At 45.7% G+C, this 18,097-nt stretch overlaps 2 protein-coding genes across 2 annotated transcripts in view; both read left to right on the forward strand.

Annotated features, from left to right (window-relative positions):
- The first annotated feature begins 280 nt into the window (after positions 1-280).
- Positions 281-11,891, forward strand: znf507 (zinc finger protein 507). Its single transcript, XM_068741818.1, has 7 exons — positions 281-369; positions 2,196-4,577; positions 5,945-6,062; positions 6,151-6,259; positions 9,230-9,334; positions 10,764-10,898; positions 11,489-11,891. The coding sequence occupies exons 1-7, from the start codon at positions 331-333 to the stop codon at positions 11,889-11,891; spliced, it is 3,291 nt and encodes a 1,096-aa protein (XP_068597919.1). The 5' UTR covers positions 281-330.
- A 4,145-nt stretch (positions 11,892-16,036) lies between these two features.
- The window catches only part of dpy19l3 (dpy-19 like C-mannosyltransferase 3), a 48,273-nt gene continuing 46,212 nt past the window's right edge, over positions 16,037-18,097 (forward strand). Inside the window, exons 1-2 of the mRNA XM_068760322.1 lie at positions 16,037-16,108; positions 16,507-16,633. Coding sequence (XP_068616423.1) covers positions 16,516-16,633 — 118 coding nt within the window. The 5' untranslated portion in view covers positions 16,037-16,108; positions 16,507-16,515. The remainder of the gene's footprint in view (positions 16,109-16,506; positions 16,634-18,097) is intronic.

An 18,097-nucleotide genomic window follows, 5' to 3' on the forward strand; every position in this document is an offset into this window, starting at 1 on the left:
CTTATCCGGTGCCGGGTCGCAGAGGCAACAGTCTAAGCAGGGATTTGCAGGTCTTCCAACCAAAGCATAAAAATAAAAATAAAAAATGATAATATTGTGAAATCTCTGTCTTGTAATTTTGGATATTTCATATTATTACTGAAAACAACAACGACGTTGTGACGCGCGCTGGGGGAGGCGTGAAACCGCCTGTCAGTCATCATCGGCCCGCTTTGGTCACCTGACCCAAACTCCAAGTCACGTGACTGATGCTCCATCCTCGCCATTTTGCAATGTGGGAGGAGAGGGAGGCCGCTCTCTTATTGCGAACGATTAAAACAACGCACTTTCATGTGCGAAGGACAAAGAGCGTCGAGGCTTTTCGCGCCAGTGAGTAAAGTTTTCATTAAAAAACAACAACAACAACAACCCGGAGCTCGTCGGCCACGTCTCAACATTAAAGGCCGTTAAAACGCCCTCTGTGTTGAGCTGCTAACTGTTAGCGCGTCTCTGTGTTGAGCAGCGGGCAGCATGCTATGTGGCTAACTGCGAAGCTAGCACCGTGGGTCCTGCTCGTTTCCGTGTGAAGGTGCGTGTGTCGTCGTGTTGTAGCGCGCTTAGCATGTCGGCTAACGGTTAGCTAGCTCCACGTTTCAGCGTGGGCAGCCTTCAGTTTGTTCTACAGACGGACGGAATGTGTTGAGACCCAGCAGGTGCTCGTCTGAGACCGCGACTCATGGAAATGAGCATTTTTTCTTTATCTTTCTCACCAAGTGATTCAGTGTTGTTGTTGTTGTTTATTTAGGAACTTGACCTTTTGGTGGGTGCGAATTGCTCCGAGGTCAGCACAGGTCTGATGTGTTTCGATGATGGTCGTTCATCGTTGTGATGACGTTTCTCCTGAAGTTTACTGTGACGAAGTCACACTGGAAAAGCAGGAAAAAGACTGAAACAACACGCCTTACATCCCTTCCAGCGTTGTTTTGTTTGTAAACAGATGCACGTGGTGCATGTGCTGGGGGTTCTGTGTGTTCACCGTCTTATCCAGAACGATCTGATCACGGTTGTCATGGAGATGCTGGTCTTCTAAAGGAGGAGTGTGTTTGACCCAGGGGTCACTCGTCCCGTCGCTCTCCTGTCATTGTGCAGAACATTTCATGAGAAGGGCCGCACTGACCTGCCAGTTTCTCACTTTGAAGCAGAAATTATGTTCAGCAAAATAGAGACAATTTGTGTTGATCAAATCACACAGGAACAGGGTAAAGGGTCAAAAAAAAAAAAAGAGATTCCTCACCAGAAGCTGCGGTCTGGATATACATCATGCAGCAGGTCATAGCATTGAAAAGCTCTCTGGGAATTACTAGAAGTCTACTAGACACTACTACGGCTAGTACTACGACAAGTACTCGACATTGAGAAATGAGTCGTTTTGCTCAAACAGTACCCTGTAAAAGAAGCGTTTTGCGTTCCCTTTGGCTGAAACACTCGTAATATCTGATGCATTAATCTAGATAAGCTGCTTTTGTGTGAGTTCTCTCTTTTTAAACACCCCGTAAAGAGAGTACTGTGTCAATAACACTAATACGCAGCGAGGGTTCAATAATTGAATCAAGTATTCAATTGCTAGTATTTGTTCTATAGAAGGGCCGGATGCTAATAGCAGCATACGTCATTGTGTCAAATGCATAAGATGAAGAACCGATTAGGTATAGTTTCAAATTGTATATTTAAAAGCTAATCAGTACGATGAGTAACAACGTTTGAAGACGCTTGACTGAATGTGAACGTGTGTTTTTCAGGACTGATGAACGTTCGTAAAATAATTGATTCAATAATTGGCATTAGCGAGAATAAATCCATGAGAAGTGAGTAATAATAATGATTTTTTTTAAATCAATTGTGATTGTTTCACAAATTCCTCAAGTGAAAATTCCAGACATCTGAATTGTAAATCTGTTCTAACTTTGTTTGGCCTAACATGGATGCCAAAGAGAATAGAGACATTTAGAAGGCTGCTGCATGCGGACATGAAGCTGGATCATGGAACCTTTACTGCTGAGCATTGCTGCATACTCAAATACTCATAGCTGAGTATTTAGGGTCTCGGGGTTCTTCAAGAATATATCGTGCTGTACTGAATCAGGCCAGATAAATATATTGTGCTGTGTGGCATCATCCAGTTCACACACTTTCTCTTGTTCCCTGCTGTCTGCCAGATCATGGAGGAGATTAGCGATGTCGCTGCGCTCATCTCAAACGCCTCCACGGCCTCCTCGTCCTTCTCCGTGTCTTTAGCGTTGGGATCCATCTCCCAAACCCAAACACAGCCGGTGGTGGAGGAGGACACCTCTGGGAGCTTTCAGCAGAAACAAGCTGCAGATTCTCTCATCCAGGTCATCGAGAAGCTCAGCAAGATCGTGGACAAGCGGCCGCGTCATTGTGCCTTGGCCGTTGAAAGAAGAGCAATCCAACGGGTCTCTTCAGCTGCACCCGAAGGAGGTGAGGAGGGGATGAGGGGCAGCAGAGGAGGCTTTCCCAACAAGAGAATTAAGAGCAAGCATAAGGAGCAGGGACATTTAGCGGAGGATGTGACATTCGACGATGCTCTTTTTTCACCGGCGCCAGGTGACGGTAGCAGCAGCAACATCATCATCTCTGGAACTGAGGTAGCCACAAACTCCTACAGCAGCGCCCACAAGCTGCGCACCGTGACGTGCTATCAGTGCAGCCTGTGCCCCTACCTCTCCTACACTCTGCCTTTGCTGAAAGAGCACCTGAAGCAACACAATGAGCAGCACACCGACCTCATCCTCATGTGCTCCGAGTGTCGCTTCGCCTCTCGGGACCAGGGGCAATTGGAGGCACATGTTAGATTGCATTTCAACAGTGGCGACGACCCGAAGATGAATTCCGCTGCATCAGAAACCTGCAATGGGGACGCCGAAAAGGTTTTAAGGAGGCAGGGTGAGGACTGGACTGGGAGGAGTGGCGGCGTAGACGCCAACGCAACCAAAAGCCCAGTGGATGGTTCCAAGGAATTACCGCCAAAGAAGAAATGGTACAGCTACGAGGAGTACGGATTGTACCGCTGTCTGATCTGCAGCTACGTCTGCAGCCAGCAGCGAATGCTCAAGACCCATGCCTGGAAGCACGCCGGTCTGGTTGACTGCTCTTACCCCATTTTTGAGGATGAAGATGAGACTCCAACAAAGAAAGAGGCCCAGGTTTCTGCCAATACTGGAGGAGCCAGTAAGAAAGTAGTTCTTTCCCAAGCTCTTGAAGATAAAAGCTTAAAAACTCCACCCCATGCCTTCAAGCTCCAGCTTTTTTCTCCTCCATTGGCAATTGACAACAAACAGGATGCATTGTCCCAATCAGACGCCAATCTCAACGAAGCTCCAACAACCTCTAATGGAGAGGAGGAAAGTGCGTACCCCGTTAAAGACCTGACCTCCGTGGAGTCCATGGTGGAGGTGCAAGTGACGACAGAAGCAGAGGTGGATACCGATGGTCCCCATGACAACAACTCTATCACAGACAGCTTACTGTCATCAGCTCAGAAGATTATCCACAGCAGCCCGAACAGTGCTGGCCATGTCAACGTGATTGTAGAGCGCCTTCCTTCAGCGGAGGATTCAACCATTGCAACGAGCCCACTCATTCTCGGCCCAGACATGGACAGAGACGAGAACTTGCTGGACGCAAAGGACGAAGAGCCGCACAGTGATGGGGTGACTGCTAGGACGACTGATGGTCAGCAAGTAGGTGCCAATCTGAAATTGTCTGTCCCTGTAAGCTGTGACTCTCCACGAGATGAAAACACTCCCCCAGTTGGTCGAAAGAGGACACATTCTGAGTCTCTACGTCTGCACTCTCTAGCTGCAGAAGCTCTGGTCGCTATGCCGATGAGGACCCCTGAGCTCCCCACCTGTGGCACCAAGGTCAGTCTGAAGACCATTACAACCCAGTCACAGAGCCAAAACATGAGCCAGAAATTCATAGATGTGACTGCAGCTGGACCCAAGACTTCTGACAGCGGGTCAAGAGCAGCGTTATTGGACTTGGAGCATCATAGCGAGGCCAGGGATGAAGACTTGGGTTCATGGAGTCTGGGGGAGGGAGATGAAGACTGCCCTGCTGCTAAAGCTGGCATAAGCCTGTCACTTCTTACGGTCATTGAGAGGCTCAGAGAGCGCTCAGACCAAAATGCTTCAGATGAGGATATCTTGAAAGAGCTGCAGGACAATGCACAGCTCCAAAATGGATCTGTGGCCAGTATGGTCACAGGGAACGGATCTGGGAGCTACATGTGCGGTGTACCCGGCATGGACGGGCTGGTGGCCTCGACGAATGACGGTTTGGTAGACTACGTCCCTGACAGCGAGAGACCGTACCAGTGCCGCCTCTGTCGCTACAGCAGTGGCAACAAGGGCTACATTAAACAGCACCTGCGGGTTCACCGGCAGAGGCAGCCATATCAGTGTCCCATCTGTGAGCACATTGCTTCAGACAGTAAGGATCTGGAGAGCCACATGATCCACCATTGCAAGACCAGGACGTACCAGTGCAAGCTCTGCTCTGATGCCTTCCACTACAAGGTAGGAAGACATCAATGCTCACCGCAGGGCTTTAGTTCTCCAGCGTAATTCGTTGCGTGATAATGTTCAAAAACCGAAACTATATGACAAAATAAACTAAATACAGTAGTCCCTCATTTTCCGCGGGGGTTACTTTCCAAAAAGTAAGTGAAATCCGCAATGTAGTGATCTTTATTTTTTTTTAGTTATTATACATGTACATAAATGTTTTAAGGCTGTAAAAAACCCCACCACACACTTTATACACTTTTAACAGTCAGGCATTAATCTAAATAGATTGTTTCAGTATTATAGAATGAAACCAAAGATTAAAACCTTTTCAGAACTAAACATTTGTTTGAGGAATATAAATATATAGTACGTACAGTAAACGTTTTCCTGTTAATAATATTAAGGCGTGCAGGTCGAGGAAAGAGCCGCTTGGAGTGCAGAAGAACAAATATTCTACTCGTGCTGTCTTTAGCCTCTCATGCTGCTTTACTGGATAGCTTAGCACAGCGGAACGGCAGCGGCTACATATATCAACAGGAAGAAACAAAACTAAAAGGGACGTGACGTTTATGCTCCTACAAAATAAACGCCTCTTTTTACACAGAGAAGAAGAGCGCTATAAAACAAACGCTTAACAAATAAACATGATAGCTTTTAGAAATAACGAATTTTATTTTAATGATCAACCTACGAGGTTGAACACATGAGAAGATATTAATAGCAACTCGCGCGTATTTCACAGTTCCTCCGACCGCGCCTTCGTCCTTGCGTTCAAGTGCAAAAAATAAAATCTGAAAAATTGCATTAAAACTCCGCGAGGGACTACTGCAATGTAAACTACATTCATCCGTTCCAGATAAATGCCCGTTTAGATGCATACAGTTATACAGTTATGTCGGGCGGGAGGGAAGGTTTATTCCATCGGAAGCCAACCCCCCTCCAGAAGATGACTGGGTGGGTAACTGTCCTGGTTTTTTTTTTCCTTCTCTTTAGCTCCGTTTTCTTAAGAAAAGTCTGGTTGGTTGCACCAGGAGAGAGTGAGGGAGAATTATGTGCAGATGCGTTAAAAATTGACGTTAACAATTTGAACTCGATGGTCACAACATGATCATTTCATACATCTCACGTGGAGCGAGTATATATTCGATATATCGGCCAGCTGTGTGTGTGTATGTGTGTGTCGTGTGTGTAATCCATGATAACCATCTCTAAACACTCATCCTGTTTCACCGTATACAGGCCTCTGGTTTGCCTGGTCTCTGTTTTACATTCTAAATAGTTAATGTGTATTCATTCATCCATTTTAAATGTCACCTACCCATCTTGTCATTTCCATCTGTAGCTGTCTTATGTTTCTTTTTCTTTTCCACACTTAGAGTGAGCTCAGAAACCATGAAAGGGAGCGCCACAGCCTCGGCAGCGACATTGCAGCCCTGACACCAGTCACTGAAACCACGAGCATGCTGGAGGACGCTGAAGCAGTCAAAGATGAAGGTGAGAGAAGTTTCTGTGTCTTTGAGACGGGCAGATAGATGGACACCTTCACTCGTAACAGCTTTCTCATTGGCTTCCTTTATCACAGAATGTGGCGTGCAGAAGATGTACAAGTGTGACGTGTGTGATTATACCAGCGGTACTTATGTCGGGGTGAGGAACCATCGGCGGATCCATAACTCTGACAAGCCGTACAGGTGAGTTAGGGTGAGGGTTCAAATCCACCCCTTCAAAACACAAACGTGTTTTTACTCGAGCTTCTAAGCATTGTGAGTTCTGGTTAGGTGTACAAGCTTGAGCACGCGTACTTGTGCTGCTCGAGCTTTTGGGTAGGGGCTTTGCTTAGTGTGGGCTAGAGGGGGCCAATGCACCGGACAAGTCGCCAGTTCATCACAGGGATACAGGAAGAACAACAATCAGTCACAGTCATGCCCTCAGTAGAGAGATATTTGGCTCCATGTACTGTATATATAAATCCATGTACAATAATACCTCGAAACCTGCCAGCAATATTTTGCTTGGAGATGCGAGCAACTTCCAGACGCCGACGCTCCCGTGTTTCCATTATTGACGTGGTTTTGGCTGTATCTGAGTATTCCTTATCAGTGATGGCTCCAAAGAAAGCGAGTGATGAGGATGGCAGTGAGGAGGGAAAAAAAAGCATGAATTTATAGATAAAGGTGACCGTGGCGTCCGTAAGTGATGGGACACGCCAGTAGGAGCGGATGAGTACAATCCTCAAGCAGAAGGACGCTATCAAGAACACAAAGCCTTCCAGAGAGAACTATTATGTCTAAGTTTATAAAAGTGTATATAGAACTTCAGCACACACATGCGTGAATATTTTAGGGCTGAATGGCATTTCTGTTTGTTTTTTTGTTCTCTGTGTGTTAGTGGCCAGAGAATGTTACTTTTATATTCATCCTATTTCACTTAGATCTTTGCTGAGCCCATCTTCTTCTCTGTGCTGGTTCCCATGCACAGCCTCGAATCGAAGACGTTCACAAGCTTTGCGTGACATTTTAGAAACGACCACTAGATGGCAGTAAATCCAAACCGTGCTGTCAGGGTGCGGACACACACATCACAATCAAGCACACAGTGGGGGCTGAAGAAGTTAAAGACTGGGGCTGCGCTAATCTGTTATTTTGGTCATCAATTATTCCATTGATTGTGACCATGAGCCAAATTATTAAATGAGAGTTTACATCCTCAGCAATAGTGATAGACAAAAAATAATAATTTGCATCTCTTGAATGAGCAAACGTGTTTCCTTTTTTTTACAAAACATGTGAATTTTATTTGAAAGAATATAAAGTATATTGCTGTATTTTTCAGGGAGCCACCTCGCCGGTTTACATTTCTAACTAGCGGGTGGGCAAACCTTTTTCATGACGCGTGCCGCTTCACAATATACTCGAGCCCAAAGTGCCTGTGATGCCGAGAGAATCGTTCTGCAGTTCATTTATTAAGGAAATAACCGAAACTCTGACGTCGTCAGTAATAAAACAAATATTCACAGCCACAAAAAAGGGACCAAGGCTGGCAGGCTGGAGTTACAAAAATACCAAATCAAGATCACACAGCCACACCTAGAGAACACAAAGATAACACGAAACTGGGCGGGGGGACAGGCCGGCGTCACGGAGAAAAACACAAACATACGTAGGCATGAGAAACAAAAGTATAGTCAAAGCAAGCAGCTGAGCAGAGTTTAAGTGGTAGCTGGTGGGGAGATGAGTCCCGTGGGTCAATCACGCTCGGCCAATCGGTTCTCGGCCACACCCACAGCCAAGAGAGGAGAGCAGCAAGCGCAAATGGTCAAAATCAACTTTAACAGAAAACGAAACCCGACAGTGGCAACACTTTAATCACGTCATTTGTAAATGATCTGTTTTTACAGTTTGTTTGCAGTACAGTAATACCTTCGCATACGTACGAGTATAATGTTTCCATTATTTCTGGAAACAAGTGTGTTGTAACGCAGTAGTAATGGTTCATACGAGGTACGGTACGGAATATAGCCGTGCGGATTTAAATGAAGATTTGCCTCAAGACTTTTTAGGAATCTTAAATGATCTGAGCAATACTTTCATCCCGAGTTAGGAATCCGGCACATTGGGTTTTAAATAAAGCTTTGTGGACTTTCAGCTGCAGCACAGAGGGACAATGGTTGTGTTACTGATACTCGGTTAGCGCAGTTAGCAGCGCTCCCTCAGTCAGCTGACGCACCAGTTTATTAGGAGTTTAAATATATTGTTCCTGGAACCGGAGAGAAGAAATCAGGACATTTAACCAGTCTCCTTCTGTCACAAACGAGACTAAGTGGTGCAGAAATGAGCATCTCTATTATGTTACATGGTCTGATGCTCCATTAGTGTTCAGTCCTCACATCACTGAAACCAAATACCCGAACGGGCCGATCTGATGGACCAGTCTGGGTTCTGGGGTCCCTTAATTCCACTGAAAGAAACTCTTAATGCTTCGGCTTGCCAAGACGATTTGGGCAAATGAATCCTTCCTACTTTGTAAGAACACGTTGGAGAGTGTTCCTTCCTGTTCCATAATGAGTCCAGGCCGCTGCACAGAGCAAGGTGTCCACAAAGTCATGGACCTGCACAGTCCTGAGCTCAACCTGACAGAACTTTGGGAGGAATTAGAGCCATCATCAGTGTCTGTCCACACAAAAGCCCTTCAGGACAGACGGACAATGTCCAATGTCCTTAATTATGCAAAGATGATTGAGCCACTTTGTGTGAGGTTTGGAGCGTCTGACAGGTGAGATGTGGAGGATGTTATTCTGCGTTTGGTCCGTGCTCGTTGTGTCCCTGTCCCGGCACGAAGGTTAATTTCATTCGTTTTATTTTACATGTTTCTACATCGCAGCTCCTGCACTACTTTATATCAGGAATTCTATGTCCTGTTTCTTGATATATATATATTTGCATAAGCTTGTTCAAGAGGGCTTTAAATCTAAGACTTTCATTACGCACTACTGTTTGTCTCTGACTGCGGTGCCCATGGAAACAGAAAGACCTCTTGTGCAAAACAGCGGTGGTGATTTCCTCTCTGGCCTGCCGTAAATGTCTTTTCTCCTTCAGGTCAAGCTAAGCGTGTAAATAAGCATCAAATAAGCGTCTCTCGCTTCTCCTCACTCCATCTTCCAGGTGTTGCAGCTGCGACTTTGCCACGACTAACATGAACAGTTTAAAGAGCCACATGAGGAAGCATCCTGATGAGCAACACGCCATGCGGCTGCTTGAGCAGTACAGGTGAGGGACATTGTGCTCTGCGCCTCTGGGGCGGGGAGGAATCTGTCTGACCTCGGTTTGAACCCGAGTCACTGCGCCGTTTGTGTTTGGCGGGTGGAGTGAATGTCGGATGGTTCAAGCATCACAAGAATTCTATTCATGTCTGAGGCGGAGCTAAATTCCTGGCGACGCCCAACGGCTCTGGGTGAGACCGATCCACACCTCGAGCCACACGGGGTTCCGCAGGGAAACCGAAGTGGAGCTGATGACTGGGCTCCCCGGACTGTGTGGTTAAAGCAGTGCTTCTCAATTATTTTCTGTTGCGTCTTTTTTAACAGTAAAGAAAAAAGATAGAAATATAGATCAACTTACAACAAAGAACAACTTCATTAACATTGTTTTTAATTTACCTGGAGTTAAAATAAATAAATACATTAAATCCTTATTTAAACTACACATTTTTTTTGACCAATTTAATCATTTGATGCTGAAAAATTAAAAACAAAACAATTATAAATTCAAACTGATCAGCAAAATTAACTCAGGAGCGCAATATATATATATATATATATATATATTTTTTTTTAACTTGCTCGTCTCCCACCGTGAAGCTAAGTGCTACAGACACTTTGTCATATTTCCTCGTCTTAGCTTCCGGTTGTCTCGCTACCTCCGTCTGGCTCCGCCTCTCTTTTCTCCACTGTTAAATATTTTTCCATGCCGTCTCTTGAGGGGTTCGTTCGTTCACTGATTGCTCGTGACGTCCAAACTCCCGCGCTTTGCTGTGTGCGCGGAGAAAAAACAAACGTTCACCACAGAGCCAATACTCCCTGCGCGCGCTCTGACAATGAATGCGCCACTGCCACCTACTGTCGGGGATGTGCAATTACACATTAGTCTAGTACACCTGCAAAAGAAAAGCACGCTCCTCGGAGGGTTATACGCCCCCCCCCCTGGCAGATGCATGTAAAGTCCCTCAGACAGGCCACGAGGGGCTGAAGTGTCAATGCATCCTACAGTTCATATTGGGCAGCTAGCTGCGTAGTCGCGGCTCAAATCTGTATGTAACGGCGTGCTAGCGCACGCGGAACTGTGCAGGGGCATCTCAGCTTCCAGGTGAAACGTTTTCATGTTTATTCCAGCAGTAGTGCCGAGAGCTTGGTTTTCTTTCACAGTGTTTGTCATTCATCTGCCCTCACAGGATCTTGTCCAGCCACTGTCGTGTGGGAAGCATGCTGGAGTTATTTCTATATATTATATATATATATATGCAGCTTTAAGCTCTTGAATAGTTAAAGGTATGATGTATAATCCTCTTCATTTTGACAAATTAAGTCACTAATCCAATTTCCACTCTCGGTGGGGCCCTGAGTCGGGACCAGGAAGTAGGATTAGTGGGACTTTGGTACGCACATGAGATCAACACTCTCCGCCGCCCCCTCTCCTCCAGGTGCTCTCTGTGTGGCTACGTGTGCAGCCATCCTCCGTCCCTCAAATCTCACATGTGGAAGCACGCCGGGGACCAGAACTACAACTACGAGCAAGTTAACAAAGCCATTAACGAGGCCATCTCTCAGAGCAGCCGGTAAGAGCTGCGTCTGTAAATAACGGTGTATTCACTGGAAGTACTCACGGGACCTGGAAAATACTTTGGAGATGAAGATGCTGAGGTTCTGCTTGGGAGTGTCCAGGTTGGACAGGATTAGAAATGAGACAATAAGAGGGACAGTGAAGGTTAGACGTTTTGGAGACAAGGTCAGAGAGACCAGACTTTGATGATTTGGACATGTCCAGAGGAGAGACAGGGACTATATCGGTAGAAGGATGCTGAGGATGGAACTGCCAGGGAACAGGACTAGAGGTCGACCCAGGAGAAGACACACGGACGTAGTGAGGGAGGACATGAGAGTGGCTGGTGTTGGGGAGGACGATGCAAAGGACAGGGTGAAGTGGAGAATTTGATTTGCTGTGGCGACCCCTGAAGGGACAAGGAAGAAAGTGCAGTAGTAGTAGTACTAGTAGTAGTACTCTTCAGTTCATTGTGAGTAGCATGATTTAGCTCCACCTGGATCACGGAGAGACAGACTCTTCAGTTCATGCTTTGACCCGGTCCTACTTCTGTCCTCGTCCAGTCTCGGTCTCTGTTTTGTTGAGTTTGTCCCCCGTTTCCTCCAGAGCTCCACAGAAAGTACCCGCGGCCCTCGAGCCTGTGGCTGCAACTCCCAAGGACGACTCCAGGGAATCGATAGCGACTGCAGCCGAGCCGGCTGTGGGCCGGTCCCTTGACCCGACGGATCACCCCGGCGGCGTGCTCAGCGAATCCTCGAACCCTGCACGGCAGCCTCAGTCCCAAAGCATGGCGCGCGCCGGCCACGCCCCTGTCCCGGGTCCCGGCATGGAATACTGCGTGCTCTTGTTCTGCTGCTGTATCTGTGGCTTTGAGTCCACCAGTAAAGACCGGCTGATGGAGCACATGAAGGAGCACGAGGGAGACATCATCAGCATCATCCTCAACAAGGAGCAGCAGCAGCAGCCGCCGCCGCCGGGGCCTCGGCCCGGGCTCCAAGCCTTAGAGTGAGCCCCTCCATCCGCTTCCATATCGAAGCTAACCCTTCCTTATCTCAAAGTGTTTCATTATGTCTGCTGCTCCGCACTTCATCGTCATTTCTGACAATGTTCTGTCCGTTTTTGTGGGCGTGGCCAGATTAACTCTTGTCCAGTGTCTCGGCGGCGTCTGAATGTTTGAAAAAACAAGATGGTGAGCTTGTCCGTATTGATCCGATTACTTTAAACACACGACATGTCTGCAGGGAATCAGTTGGGATGCCAAGCAGGGGACGAACCAGAGCTCTAATCCAAGTCTGATTTCTTTTTTCTTTCACTATACGCAGTTCATACCTCACAACGCCACGCGATCCCTCGCCAGACACGGTGAAAAGAACCAAATAGTTTCCAGTTCATTTCATTTGACCACGAGGCAGCTCTTTTATTGCTACTGTAGTATTTAATGTATTTAATTCAACGCAGTTGGTGGACGTGCAGACTCAGTTTATAATAATATATCACCATTTAGTGTTTACTGCTTTTTATGCATGCTCGTTTCTGTTATGCCAATTTACAGAAACTAACGTTTGTGTTTTAATGGTGTTTATTTTTGTATGAGTTTAATTGTAGCCGGTGGATACTTTGTAAAGAAGCATCTTTTGGAGGAGGAGGGTGGTCCGAAAAAACGTCAGACGAAATGAATGACGTGACGGGACGTTTCTTATTGATGGACGGTGCCTCAATATTTAAAAAGCTATGCTTTAAAACAGACTTTCCTGTTTTCAGCTGTAATTGTGATTTAAAGAGTCGTCATCAAAGGTGCAATTATTTTTATAGCCCCATACATTATACGTTTGTACACGTTAGTATTTTTTTATACTAACCTTTAGTCCACGATTTTCAATCCCATATTTTAAGTGTCAGACAACTTGAAAGGATGCTGTCCCCGTGGACAGACGGGCCCTGACATGAGGACACGTGACTGGAGACAGCGATGGTGCTTGTATTTATTGCAGCTCATATAGAAATACTTTCCATAATAATGGTGATTTTTTTTTTTTTTTTTTAATCTTCATGTTGGCGGCGGCTGATTCTCTCAAAGTTATTTTCGAGAAAGAATGAAAGGTTGGCTGATCCTGGATGCAGACGTGCCCTGATGCAATGTAGCTCTCAGTGCTGAGTCCAACCTCTGCAGGGCATTATGGGTAATGCTGCCACAATCTGAGAAGATGTGGCAGCAGAATAACATTCTGTTGAACTCAAAGTCGAGCTGTCGACTGCATCGCGGAGTCTTTGGCGGCAGGCCGCTCCTCTTACGTTCACACAGACGGGCCGAGGAAATTAAGATACAATGAGACATCCATAATTCATGTCCTCTTCTGTCTGACACAACGCCTTGAAATGATGTCTGTCGTCCGTGCAGGTAAATCCCGACTGAAGCTCGCGCTCGCTCGCTCTCTCAGTGGCCCCGAGTTCTCATCACCCAAGCAGCTAATTGTTCTGGCTTTTCATTTACAATTTAAAAGGCCGAATTAGTGAAGAGATGTCTGAGCGGGAACTCTGTGTCCCCCCCCCCCACCTGACTAGCGGGCTGAGTTGTGCTGAATGAACCCAGACACGGACACAGCAGTCTTTTGGGGATTGTACATGAATGAAGTATTAATTACTCTTTCCTCTTGGCTCCCTTTGTGCGTTTTGACGCCTGGTCACGGTATAAACTCATCGTTGAGGAATCGCTCAAATCCCTTCACACGTTTCCACTGGCGGACAGTTTGGAGGTAAAATAAAGAGGACTGTCCTCGTAAAGCAGGAGGTGACCGTTCTGCTAATGTAGTACCAAAAACACAGATTCCCATGCATTCGTTAGAGCTCATAACTGAAGCTCTATTTACTGCAGTAGCTGCTGTACTTGCTGTGGCTCATTTGTTTTCTCCACGTGGCGCTAGCACCGTTTGCACCAGTAGCCTGAACCGAGGGTCGGTGGTCCAGCTCTGAGTTTAGAGCCTGCAGTGCCCCCGTTGTGCTCAACATATGTTTAGATATTCGTAGTTAAATGGTTTTCAATATACGGAATGTGTGTGTACTCTTGTTGCTTCTGACATGGAGGCAACTGGCTCTTACCCTCATCCCAGTTGGAGCGGCTGCCGAGTCGGGTTGCAAAGGGGCAGAACATTTTTGTTTCATTTCCATGGGAGGTTAAGCTGGGGAATTTTGGAAATATTTCATATTGGAGCGTCTCCACACGTCGAATAGCGCACGTGGCGTGTTCCATTAAAATAAGACAACAGCGTGTAAGAATCCTAATGTGATGCATTAACAGATATTTAAATAGTGAGGCTAGCTAAACAACTGGAATGATCTTCAGAACATCTGGCAGGAGGCAGAAAACAGCATCACAATTGAGGTAGCTAGCATCTTTGTAAGAGCGCCTCATGGATGGTAAATGAAGTGATGCTAGCTACGGCTAATTTAGCATTGAACATATCAGCTAGCTGTCTACTAGAACTACTGTAACTGTTTTGCTAATGTATTACCAAAAACACAAATTCACATGCATTTGTTAGCTCATAACTGAAGCGCTATTTACTTCATTAATACATTTCTATTTGATATTTGAAATTTAAACATAAATATGTTGCCCCATAATGTCTTTAAAACGTACTTCGCTCGGGCTCAAAAGTGAGGGCCAGTCTTCTGTGCATGTGATGGAGGAATGGCATCAGGTTTTAGTAAAAATTATGCTCAAATATACTTAACCTTACCTTATATTTAAGTTCTCTATGAGGGGCAAACATTACATTTTCAATATTCCTTTTTATTCCAATGGAAAGTTTCCATCTTTGAAAATTCCCTGAATTCTGCCACCCCACTGCTGATTCAACTCCTCGCGTTATAATTGTGTATTAGCGATTGATTGGAGGTGCATTACATTGTTCCTGCTAATTTAGGGAAATGCTATACAGTGAAGCACTTTAGCTCATTGATGCTTTAGTAACTATTGTACTGTACTTTATGTACTTCATGTTAGGATCAATTCTCGATTTTAAGCTATCACATTTTTTATTTTTTTTAATTATCAAACTATATTTCACCAAATTTCAAACTATAATGTGACAGTTTGGCCCGTGACTGTGAAATGCATCCGGGGGGGGGGGGTCTTGCCCGGTTGAGGCCTTCGCGTCCTGCAGCAGACGTGACTGCATCACGATATTTTCTATCGTGGCAAATCTGAATATGACTCTGAAACCACGTGGACGAGCCCTTCCTTCCTTTTTTTTTTACCAGTAATTATTTTATCTAATAATGATCTCAAGAACTTGGTACTGTATTTGAAGTATGTAAATATTGAATACTACCGAACATTTAAACTGACATTTTTCAAAAGAGAGTCTATTTTTGAATGATCTTATAATAAAACAAAAACAAAAAATTAACCGGACAAAAATGTTTTCTATTTGATTTTGGTTCTTCCAGTTTCTTTGAGCGAACTGACAGCTGAGCGTGTTTAAACAGAAGAAGGCTGAGAACGTTTCTGTGTTTTTTTTGTAATCAATGTTCTGCATGTATTGTTTCAGACAGCTGGGTGACTTGCTTGCTTTCTGTTTATTTATTTTTAGACCTTTCAATACTTGGCCATTGTATTTTGGGTAATAAAGACTGAGAAATCGACTGTTTTTCTGCCTGGTTGTGTTTGTCTCGTACGGTTTTGACATCTGAAGTCTGCAGATACGATATGATGCAGTGAATAACAAAGTTAGGGCAATATCCAATAATACTTTTGGTATTTAGAACAAGGGCGTGTCGTTAACAGATTCCTCAGCGTAGCTTCTGACCGCCCTCTGAGGACGGTGACTCCTTTCCCTTTAGGACAGCTACTATGGGACTGCAGGTACGGATGCACCACCCTGGACTCATGACCACCGACCAGTGGAGAGGATGCTGGGAAAACGCACACCTGGAGAAGAATCAGTCATTCAGGGAGGGGGGGCTGGAGTCTTTCTGATACTTTCATTAGTTGCCTTTGCAGCCTGAACTCACTCCTACATACAATCAGAGTCGCTACATGGAGTGGAAAAGACGAGACGAGGCTTTTATTTTGAAGGCAGACGTTCTTGCGTTTCCGGTATCGTCGCGTGCGCCGTGGCGCGCCGCGAACAGCTGGTTCCGAACGCACGGGGAAAGAGAGGAGCGTAAAATGAGAGGGTGAGGGAGAGGGAGCTGCCGGACGTCCTCGCCATCCACACCGGGAGGGTGAGGCTACCGACGGGGGAGAGGCTACCGGAGGGGGGGGCTACCGGTGCTCGTCTTTGTTTCTCGCAAGACAGGAAACCTGGCGTCCATAAAGGAAGCGCGCGCACGCGCGCTTAAACATAATGCACATTCATTCAAACACACACACACTACGTCGTATGATGTATATCTAGTATTTGTCGTCCATCAAGCAACTCCTTTCATTTCACCCCCCCCCCCCCCCCCGCTCCGTTGGTGTCGATGGGAGACGTGACGTCACATAATCACGCTGTTTTGGCCGATACGTCATGAGTCGGCCCGTCCGAAGAGAGGCAACAACCCGGTCGTTGTTTGCTTTGGCTGGTAGGAACGGGTGAGTAAACAGCCCCCCCATCTGCCCCCCCCCCTTCTCCTTTCAGAGCCTCACCATGACAGCCCTGCGTCAGAGGAAGGGGGGCAAGGGGAAGGAGCCCCCCCTCGCTGCAGAGCTTCAGGCCCATCAGTCCAACTGTTGCACTGATGTTTACCCAGAGAGAGTCCTGCCAGGTGAGTGACCCCCCCCCCCCCCCCCCCCCCTTTCTAACTTCACTCGTGCTAATCTTTGTCACTTCCTGCTCCACATCAGGTTCCTCTACTCCCCTTTGTTCTCTCTCATTTTCCTCCTTCATTAATTCCTCTAAATACTTCTTCCATCTTCCTACAGACTACTGGTCTCTGTCAACACCTTCATCTCTACTCTTCATCACTCTAACCTGCTGGACATCCTTCCCATCTCTGTCTCTCTGTCTGTCCAGCCTGTACAGATCCGTCTCTCCCTATTTACTATCTAACCTTCATACAGGTCATCATATGCCCTCTGTTTGACCTTTGCCCCCTCTACCTTTGCCTTGCGTCTCATCTCCCTGAACTCATGTTTACTCTCTTCTGTCCTCTCAACGTCCTACTTATAGTAATGCATTAGACTCAAACTCAAACTCAAAGATGCTTTACATCATTTTCTCCAAAGGCCAACTGTAAACCGTAACACAGTAAAAAATGTAACTAAATGTAATGTCATTTAATGTCAAATAAATGTAACTACTCCTTAACATGTTGTTAAATAACTTTTTTTATTTAACTCTTTAGCCACCACAGTAATTACAATAAAAATATTCAGTTTTGATATAACTTAAAAATAAAAAGATAAAGCCATACTGTAAATGAGAACAATCATAAGTATGAACCAAAGTTTGTGATGGGAATAAATTAACACATCTAATAATGTGTAAAGGTTCCATTCAAATGCAATCATCACGCAGGAACAAAGATAATCGATACAAAATCAAAGCAAAACCAAAAAGCCACCACCTTGTCTTGTCATGGACATGCAGAAACCAAAAAAAAACAACCAAAGTGGGCAAGATAAAGAAGGTTCCCCGAGTCAATGCCGCGGAAAAGACGTCACTTTCAGGATCAGCACTGGAAAGCTCCATACGTAGCCGACTACCCATGGAGCTGTCCAGTTCTGAAGTTCACATTCAGGATCAGCACTGGACAGCTCCACATTGTGGCCCGTGAGAGCTGTGTGCAGACATTTGTTTTTTTAAATGCTGCATCTGTCACACATGTTCTTAACAGCCCACATGTGTTGGTTGTTCTGCCCCTCTCAACTGTGACAAAAGAGTTTTGAACAAAGTTAATGCCATAACTTGTGTTGGATGATATTTTTGGCACTCAGGGTCAGCACTGGACAGCTCCATAGGAGCCACATTAAAGATTAAAGTTTGTTTACACATTTAATTTGGGCAACGTTTTACGCCACCTCTACAGTTATCTGGGCTCGGGACCGGCTCCAGGGAGACACTGGCCGTGCTACGCTAGCTCCTGCTGCTGAACGTTATGGCTATGTCTTATAATGTTGAAGGACGGTGAAAAACTGATCCAGAATCTGCACCGTTCCCTGAATCCACAGTCTCAGTTGTTCCACCACTTTGACAGTTGAGTTGTAATGCTCTTATTGATTCTGCACTT

The sequence above is a fragment of the Brachionichthys hirsutus genome, chromosome 1 (assembly GCF_040956055.1).
Source record: "Brachionichthys hirsutus isolate HB-005 chromosome 1, CSIRO-AGI_Bhir_v1, whole genome shotgun sequence".
Taxonomy (NCBI): Eukaryota; Metazoa; Chordata; class Actinopteri; order Lophiiformes; family Brachionichthyidae; genus Brachionichthys; species Brachionichthys hirsutus.

Coding starts and splice junctions, on each gene's coding strand:
- znf507 (XM_068741818.1), top strand. CDS start 331: ATGTGCGAAGGACAAAGAGCGTCGAGGCTTTTCGCGCCA. Junction 370..2,195: donor CGTCGAGGCTTTTCGCGCCA/GTGAGTAAAGTT, acceptor GCTGTCTGCCAG/ATCATGGAGGAGATTAGCGA. Junction 10,899..11,488: donor GCCATCTCTCAGAGCAGCCG/GTAAGAGCTGCG, acceptor CGTTTCCTCCAG/AGCTCCACAGAAAGTACCCG.